The sequence below is a fragment of the Pogona vitticeps genome, chromosome 3 (genome assembly GCF_051106095.1).
Source record: "Pogona vitticeps strain Pit_001003342236 chromosome 3, PviZW2.1, whole genome shotgun sequence".
Classification (NCBI taxonomy): domain Eukaryota; kingdom Metazoa; phylum Chordata; class Lepidosauria; order Squamata; family Agamidae; genus Pogona; species Pogona vitticeps.
The window spans coordinates 223,697,851-223,707,629 of NC_135785.1; the positions used below are offsets into that span (position 1 = coordinate 223,697,851).

A 9,779-nucleotide genomic window follows, 5' to 3' on the forward strand; every position below is an offset into this window, starting at 1 on the left:
AACAAACACAACAAGATAACCCACTCTCTTTTAACTGGTATTGACTGAAACGTATACTACACCCATGTAAATAATCATGAAATTAAAGGCTATTGACTTCTAAGGACCTGCTCTAAATATAACTACATCTGGACCTGACCTACTGACTATTTCTGGAAAACAAGTCCACCAATGACTCTGTTCACTGATACATGCATGGGAGGATATTTATTTTAATTATGAGAACAACTGTTGTGTCTTAGACTTTGAAAAGCCAAAGGATAGATTTTTTTTAAAAAAAAGTTATTATGCAAAATGAAGCCTTGAAATCTAAACAAATAATTATATTTTTTAATTCTCTCAAATTGTCAAGATTGCACAGATGTATACATTTATGAGGAATGATACAAAAAGGATAAAAACAAAGAGAAACATCACAGAACATAAAGAGAACTATAGTAAATCCATTAAATAAAGGAGTACAAAAATTCTAGACAAAAACCACGAGGGGTAAATGTTTCAGTTTTGTTTTTCCTTCTTAAAAATGTTTACATAAAGTGTTTCTATCATCATTCAACTGAAAAAAACAAAGTATAGTTCATTATGAAGACTGAGGGGAAAAATTAATCCACTCCACCACCTTACAAGACAGTATGTACTGTTGAACTCAGTAGGGTTTATTTCTGAGTAGAAATATGCAATGCCAGACTGTAATTAGAAGAAAGAAAGAAAGAAAGAAAGAAAGAAAGAAAGAAAGAAAGAAAGAAAGAAAGAAAGAAAGAAAGAAAGAAAGAAAGAAAGAAAGAAAGAAAGAAGTGGAAGCTGAATTGTTTACCCATTGTAAAACTAAACAAAGTACAAAATCTGAGAATGTTTGAGTGGAGATAATGACTTCAGAGTTTTTCTCTTTCCACAAGGTTCCCAGAACTCCAATATTTTTTCTTCCCTAAATCTAGCAACACTGGTCTTCTAGATCTGATCCTGTTACTGTATTTCAGCAAACTGAAACAGTTTCCTCAGGGAGTAGATATGGAGTGACACAGAAAAAGTGGCGGCAGCAATAGCCTTTGGCTGCTCCAGTCTGTGGGAGATCTGAAGAAACTCATCCTACACCTTCTAAGATACCCTGACACCCTTGAGTGAGGTGGAGGATATTGAAAATTGGAGTGTAGCAAGTGGACTTTTGTGAGGGGCAAATTGTATTTTAAATCAAACAGCAAAATCTGTTCAGCTGGCCTTGAGACTCCAATTGAGATACCTCAATTTTCCTTTGCTTCCATATTTTGAAGAACAATAACAGCAGAATTAGATCATTGGTGACGGATACAAATACAGTTACAAATCTATTGCACTTTTTCGTGCAATAGAGCTTTCAAATTTGATATATTAAAAATATATTGTTACTGAAAAACAGGGTGGTCACATTCCTATTCCCACTTCCCCCAGCTCTCTTTATTGGTCACAAATTTAAACCATACAATTTGGGAAGTACACAGGTTAAAAAAAAGACTACTTGGTTTTGGTTTGCAATTTGGGCTTTACATATAGTATTTCTGGTGCATTATAACGTATGCACAATGAAATCTACAGAGTGTGTCAGGAAATGCCGTTGCTGATGAAGAAAAAAAAAAACTGGACGTGAATAAATTCCAGAAAAAAAGTTGTCTCACTTTTCATTACGACAAATTGAATACAACTGTGGAACATACTAGCTCATATTTTACAGCAGAATGTGGTATTCAAAATACAACTCTGGGAAAACATTTGAAATCTATTTTATTTATGAAAACAAAACCAAGGTATTATAGAAATATCACACAAACATGCTGAATAGAATCTTACTCTGTAGACCCCCTGGGATTCACTGTTGAACTGCCTGCACGTTTCCACTGCTGTTTGTTTGGTGTGCTTTCATCCTTTTCCCCATTTTTTTCCCACCAGATTAATAGGATTTTCTTCCCTGCCCTGCCCAAAACAGCAGGATATACAGTAGTTTACAAAAAAGAGAGAAAAGTTGCCTAAAAGTTTTCACTTACAGTGCAGCAGCATGAATAACATCTCCCTGCGTTAAAGAATTAATTTGATGTGGTTTCATTAATCCTAAACAAGGCCTGCTAGGCGAGGCCTTTATTCTTTTGTTGGTCTCCCAACAATTCCTTTCAAGCACAATGATCCTTATTCCTGTATCTTCATTTCTTTCAATCTGCTCCACCCACCCACCCATCACCGATGGCCGAATGTTGTACCCACGATGAAACACAAGAATTCAGAACTATTGCAGCCACTTTCAATCATGGGAGGTAACAATTATTAATTATACCAGGATAAGATTAAAATCTACTCAGAAATTCATACTTCAGGACTCATACTCTTTCAGTCTAGGTTGAGTTCTAAAGTTTGTGAAGCTTTGCAAGTACCTTCCAATCTCACTAAGAGAACTAAGCATTGATTGATTGATTGATTGATTGATTGATTGATTGATTGATTGATTGATTGATTGATTGATTGATTGATTGATTGATTGATTGATTGATTGATTGATTGATTGATTGATTGATTGATTTAGTGCACAGCACTATTCTGGGAGGTGTAGATATAAAACAATAAAGTAACATAATATAAACTTTAAAAACAAAAACAAACAAATGAAAACCCAGCCCAAACAGCATTAACAATTGTGATTTTCTCTGATTAGTCTACACTCAAAGTTTCTCTAATTATTTTTGAGAATATTACTGAAAAAATCTAATGTGAAATAAAACATAGGGAACATCCTCCTACCCACCACAAATGCCTACTATGGTACGTCAATGGAAGTAATTAATGTCTGTTTTCCAGTACTGCACTCTGCCAATGACTAAATGGGTTTCAAGCATGTTGTGGTAACAAAACTTGCCTATTATTCAGCCTTCTAAATTGTAGCTAATTTGCCCTGTGTTTAAAGGGTGAATTGAACAATTGGAAGCCATTTCTTGAAAATAAATCTGCATTATAGCCACCCTCATCTGGAAGCATTAACATCAATCATGCTTAGATTTCAGAAGATGGATTTAGGATGCCTCAAACTTTGGGGCCAGGTTTCTAGACTATCAACAGTCTCCAGTGCAATATTAGTACATTAATGTATTGAATCTAATATATCTATCTAGTCTGCAAATAATGTACTTCAGTGAAACAGATCTGCAAATAAGTATACTGTACATAGCATGTAAAATAGTATAAATGCAAACACGCTGCTATGAATCGAAATTCTCTAGAATACATGAGTGAGGAGCATATCATGATATCAGCTGACAAAAGTTGGGAACTAAACCTGGAATTAAGATCTAATCTGGAGAAATATACACACAGATTGAACAGTGCTACAAAAATAATTTCAACAGAAAATAGTAGATGCAGTGGAGCTTGTATCTTCTATTAAAATAATGACAATGTGTAGCTTTACCCCTTTAAGTCATCTAAACTGATTCCCAGTGTGGTGTAGTGGATAGAGACTAGGACTCTGGAAAACAGGGTTCGAATCCCCACTTGGCCGTGGAAACTCACCGGGGGAGTGGAATTGATAAAACCACTCCTTAAATTATCTCACTTACCTTCAAAGGCCTATTAGGGTCTGTAAGTGGTTTCAACTTGATAACAGACAACACAAATAAACTTTAGGTATTTTCCCCCCAAAGGGAATGCTAAATAATGGGCTGTTCTGCAAATATACCTTCAAGCCATACAATCAAATGGGTGCCTAGTAGAACAAACAGAAGTCCCAAAGTCTCAAAAATATTTCCTCTTGCTTGTTTGGTAACAGGCACTGCTCTGTAGTGACCCTCACTGGCGATAAAGTCCAGATTGCTCAGGGAAAAAAGGACATAAAACACCTGCATTTGTATTGCAAAACCTTTCATCCAGTGATAATCACACAAACAAGAATCTGTATTTAATTTTTCAGGATGAAAAGTTATATAGTTTTGAATAAAGCTGGAAGAAGGAACACGACATTACCCAAGACGAAAATATTTTAGTCCCTACCTTTCTGTCAAATGTAAATACAAAAATAATATTCAGTTTTGCCAACTTACAGTTTTTCTTCAAAATGTGGACAGCCTACTTGCGGATGGAGAGGGAAGCAGATTTTTTATTTAGAGCTAATCTCCTTTTAAAGCCACATATATATGTAACATGTAAACATCCTAATTTATTTCATTATCCTTTGCCTAAATCTCTCAGACTCTGCATTTGGTTTATGGCAAAAAAAACTTTTATCTAAGTTTCTCAGGCATTCCAAACCAAAAAAAATGAATCATATTTAGGAATGTTAGCTGGATCAGTGACTCAGCTATAAATAATAACATACTAAATAAAAAAGAAAATAAAAATTATATTTCAGCCATAGAAATAAACCAGTCAAATCTTGAAATAAGAATCATGAGCTAATATAACTTTTTTTTTAGTCCTGTGGAAAGGTCTTACAAATGCCACAATGGACATTATGGAACATTTTACCTGTTTTGATAGTTTAACCCTAACTTGAAATAAAGTTGCTTTGAAAAAGAGTCTGAAGTATGAAATTTATCCTTTTGGACCTTAGCTTTATTCTGTTCTGAATTTCACGTCAAGAATCTAACTTTCTTTCTTTCTTTCTTTCTTTCTTTCTTTCTTTCTTTCTTTCTTTCTTTCAAGAAATTGTTCCCTTCTATATACATACACTTCTTGTCTTTAAAGTGGCAATTCCTGACTTTATACCAATCAGGAATGTTACCATTATAAGTCAGGATCTATTGTATCACCACATAGAAGTACCTCTCAAGGCATTGTTAAGTTTGGTTTATTCAGGTTGACTGGTGGTTGATCTCAAACTGGCATCAGTAAGGCTGTCTGAATGTTGAAATTATAGTCATAGATATATGCCTTGTCACTTCTGTGATATTTTTAGAATTTTGTTTTTGTAAAATGTCTGCTTAACTTCTGCTTTGTTTTGCTTTTTTGAAATTAGATCCCCAGACTTTTAGGATATCGTGATAAAAAAAAAGTCAAAAGGCACAATCTGCTAAAAATGGGTGGGCAAAGCAAATATGAATGAGAGCAGAAGAATCCTAAATGTGTTTTCACCTATTCATGTGAGCGTATGCTCAAGGACTTTTCAAAGGACTGTGCTTTAAATAAGTTTCAAATAATGAAACGCAAAGCATATAGCATAATTTGAAATCATTTCTTTTATTAAAAATATATTAAAATTTGTATTTCACGAAAAGCCATTTTAAGACTGTTTTAAACCCAAAGAAAGAAACTAGAATTATAAATGGGAATGTTAAGTATATGGACCGCTACGTCTATCATTCTGCCACTTCAAAGTGCTATAGCCCATGACCTCACTGAAAACGACATCAATATTTTTAACTGCTAAATTATGTTTACTAAGGGAAAGATGTAACTTAACCACTGAACAAATGTTCTGATATGGGTAAGAACAAATGACTAACTCATTTAAGGAAAACTCACACACTGTAAACAGAGAGTCTGGAATACTTCTTGCTGTTTACCAGAATGTTGCCTGTAGGTAACCATGAACAGATGTACAGTGCTGGTGTCTTTTTGGGCAGTTTTGTACATAAGAAATTCTTTATGTGAGATTTGAGAGGTTAAAAGAAGTTTCCTGCCTGCACAGTCAAAATATTATTGAAGCAATTCAGGTTGTCAGTAAAAGCTTAAACAAATTTGCTGATAATCCTGTTAATGACCTAGGTCAAGTGTTAACTGTTGCGGGTTATAAAACAGTTAAATTAAGGTTGCTGGTACCCTGGGGCAAATTGTATCATTACAGAAATGGATTAGAGGGGGGAAAAACTATTAAATTGCAGAATGATATCACTCATTTGGTTCTTGATTCAGTAAGAACAATCATGAAAGAAGTGGCACCACCTTCATGGAGACAAAAGTAAAATCTTCCTTCTAACAAAACTCCAAATAAATAAAGTGGTGACTTATGAATTGTAGGACAGCATATATTAAGCCAGAAATTTCTGTACATACATTAAAAAATCTATTTAAGCCTCAGCATGGAGCAGGATCCATTCATTATTCAGATGTTAATTCCGCCTGACATTTTCCCCTTACTGAATAGATGGCTCACACTTCACAACCCTTGTTTTTTTAAGCTAGTTGAGAATGCTTAAAAGGCCTTGGATCTACACATTTACACACACACACACACACACACACACACAAACAACTATGGGAGAGAGATTTTTAAGGTTAGAAGAAAATTACCTATTTCATCACTGCTCTGCTTAATTGGAGATTCAGTGAAATATACAATGTGCTCAATCTCCACAGCAAAAGAAAAAGAAAAAAAACCCCACCACACAGCAGACATAACGTATTAAAAAGAACCTGAACACGAGTTATGCTAGATCTAGAAGCACCAATCACAGCATTTAAAATACACCAAGAAAGAAAAGATTACTTATCTTCAAAAGAACAAACTGAAGCAACAACAAAAAGTATCTGTGCTGCTTCTCTAGAAAGGCCCCTGTTCTTTCCTCACAGTCTGCACAAAGTGAAATGAGCTTCCCAATTCATAATGTGCTTTATTTAAAGATATATTAAAGTTTGTTCTGCCACACTACATACCCATAGATAAAGACATCGTTGCAAAACGTAATCAACTTCAATCCATTTTCTTCTCTTAATAGTTTTATGATGAGGGTGGAAAAGGATAATTTATTCTCTAACAGGTCAAGTTTGGATCTACTCAAAAGTAAGTAAGTGCCACTGAGCTCAAAAGGGCTTACTTTCAGCTAAGGGGATATGTAATTGCAGTTGCAGTGTAGATTTTAGCTCACGTGTCTAAAATACATAGACTTTGAAAATGCCACGTTCAGATACGTTTCTTTAAAGTGAAGGGAGAATCATTATGGGGGAAAATGTGGAAACAGCTTCAAAAAGCAGCAAATGGCTTTTTCTCATTTTGTTTTTGACATTTTCAGGAACACTGTGTATATTTAAATGGGACAAATTTCCCTGGGATTCTTTTCAGATTCTAAGTTCTTTTAACAATTGCGTAATTATAATAATGTTATTACGAAACTGACCACCATCTAAATACTTTTCAGTTGGGTAGTTTAAAGCCGCTGAATGATCATGAATAAAGAATAAAACAGGGCTCAAATGCAAAGAAAAACACTTGGAATAGCATGCAAATACTCTAATATATGCTTAAAAAGTAAAGGATACACATTGGAAAATGTAAACATGTTTTCCCAGGAACATCTTCTATGTTTGTTTGTTTTTTGAACCCAGTATGCTTTGTAAAGGCAAGGAAACAGATACAGAAAGTAACAAATTGCATTGCAGACGTGTGAATATTAGAATATATCAGCTCAATTTACTAGCTAATGCATGGTATATTTTGCCAGACAATGTGCTTAGATGCTCTACTGTTGCAGAGTCTACATTATCAATGAGTTTAGCTGCTATGACCTGTGTCCAATCCCAAACTGGTCTCTACTGCAACTGATTTTTCCCTAGCTTCCCCCACCCCCACCCCCACCCTGGAAAAAAGTATCACAACAGGATTATTATCTCAGCCTTCCAGTATGCAACACAAGTTCCACTAAATTTTGTACAATTCTCTGATGTACTTAATTTAAAAAATACTGTACATATGTTCATTCAGAAAGCAGATTTTCATTTTTTTAAGAAAGAATATAATGAACAGTTTACTTGTTCCTGTACTGTAAAAAACCCCAGCTAAATATTTTCAACCTGCATCCATCCCCACTACATTTCTTCTAGATTTTTTTTTAAAAAAATCAGTACCAGTACCTTCTAGATGCAAAAAACAGTGATATCGTTACTCATTTAGGATATGTACTAAACAAATCAGAAACTGCTTTATAAGCGGCACTAATCGAGCACGTACAAGGTTTTGCACAATTATTTGATACCACAAGTTATTCCCATTCTTCGGAATTCTGAATTTTGTATGCCACTCTGTGCTTGAGCATGCCTGTGTCAAAGGTTTAATGCTCAATGGTCTGATTTCACCTACAGAGTTAATGGGTGTGTCTTTTAAAGGAACCCATTCAATTGTGTGTGTGTTTTTAGGACACAACATCCAGTGGTTATTTTTTTCCTCCCAAACAACATGTTTTGTATGCTTGGTGAGAGTTTCTCGGTCCATACATGTTTCATAAGCAAATAGATATAAATAGATATGTACGTTTGATGCCACATATGTCACATCAAACAGGGGCGGGGGAAGGTTATAAAGAAATAGCGTTCAATTATATGCACCCGGAAGATTGTCCTGCGAACTAAAGCAATTGTTTCATGGCTTAAAATGCTTTTATCAAACCACATATAACAAGCACATCCTAAAGGATGTGGATTTTCAGATTTACATCAGCTACATTCAGTTATTCAGGCCAACTACAAGCCATACAGCAAGAGATGTGAATAATTTACTTCAATTTTTTCTCAACCATTACCAGGCGAAATAAAACAAAACGTGGAAATCGACGACAGTATCAGTTTTGTGAGTTTCAACCTATTTCTGCCCCATTCTCTGAGTGCCAATCGCATTCAGGAAAGATCTGTTTTTGATCCGAGATAGTGAAAATGATCTGGACAAGCCACCCAAAAAACTGAAATTAAAAAAAAAATGAAAACAAAAATCTGGAAAAACAGGAAACCCGCACAAATCGAAGCTAACCCAGCGAAAGCCACCCGGGGCTTCCTTGCAACAGCATGTCTTAGCATCACTTCTATGCTAATAAATATACACGCCCTGCTCATTATAGGCTGGAGCCGAGTCCCTTTGCACAGAAGACATTAACCAAGCTCCTGGCGGCGCCTGCAAACGCGGACAGGGTGATGCCCCCTACAGGCACCCTCGCCCGCTTCGGCATCTCTGAAGACCGGTGCCGGCCATCCTCAGTCACTCTTCCGATGTGCCACATGCACACGCGCTCCAGCGCACAGCCACATGCCCGTCCGCACGCAACTTTGCCAGTAAGTGTAACTCCCCCCCCCCAACAATGAAGGGGGCTACCCAGGTGCCATGCTCTCCTACGGGGGTGGGGTGGGGTGGAAGCATACAAAAATATCCATATATAAAAAAGATTGTCGGTTGAAATTTGGAAGATCGGGAAAGATCTGGCGGCTGAGCGCCCTGTCCTGGGTCCAACCCTGGGCCACCTTAAAAAGAAGGTAGCAATGGGGAGAAGGGGGTGGGTGGGTGGGTTGTGGATGGAGAGCCACCGCGCAGCTTTCCCGGCGAGGGATCCAGGGAAGTTGCGGGCGATCTCGGCTTACCTTCGTTGGTGGGAGGCAGCAGGCTCAGATCCGCCCGGCAGCGGAGGGCAGCCGAGCCGAGGAGGAGGAGAAGAAGGATGGAGAAGGGGCAAGCCATGTCGCTGGTGCAGAGGGCAGCGCGAGCTGCATATCTCCCTGAAGCATGCCACTGATGTGAGGCGCTCGGGTTGCAGGCGCGAAGTTACCATGCTCCGCTCGCTCGCCGGGGCTGATGTCAAGTTTGACACTGGAGAGAAAGGAGGAGTCTCCGCTGCCGAAGCGGCCGGGGCTGCCGGCGGATCGCCCGCCCACGCTCGCCGGGTCCTAGCGCCCGCGACGTCCCGGAGCCTGGAGAAGAACAGAAGACGCGCCGGGGATTCGGAGAGGGAGGGAGGGAGGGAGGGAAGGGGCTGCTTGTGGTTTCGCAAAGCGCCTCAAGGGAGCCGGGGGGGGGCGGGGAGGCGGCGGCTAGAGACCCCCGGTGCCGTTCACACGCACCCAAGAGGGGGCGG

At 37.9% G+C, this 9,779-nt stretch overlaps 1 protein-coding gene across 4 annotated transcripts in view; it reads right to left on the reverse strand.

Annotated features, from left to right (window-relative positions):
- The window catches only part of EPHA3 (EPH receptor A3), a 277,193-nt gene extending 267,686 nt beyond the window's left edge, over positions 1-9,507 (reverse strand). For all 4 annotated transcript variants that reach the window (XM_078389833.1, XM_072993965.2, XM_072993966.2 and 1 more), the window contains exon 1: positions 9,289-9,507. In XM_078389833.1, the coding sequence (XP_078245959.1) occupies positions 9,289-9,385 (97 nt within the window). In that variant the 5' untranslated portion in view covers positions 9,386-9,507. The remainder of the gene's footprint in view (positions 1-9,288) is intronic.
- Between the last annotated feature and the right edge of the window lie 272 nt (positions 9,508-9,779).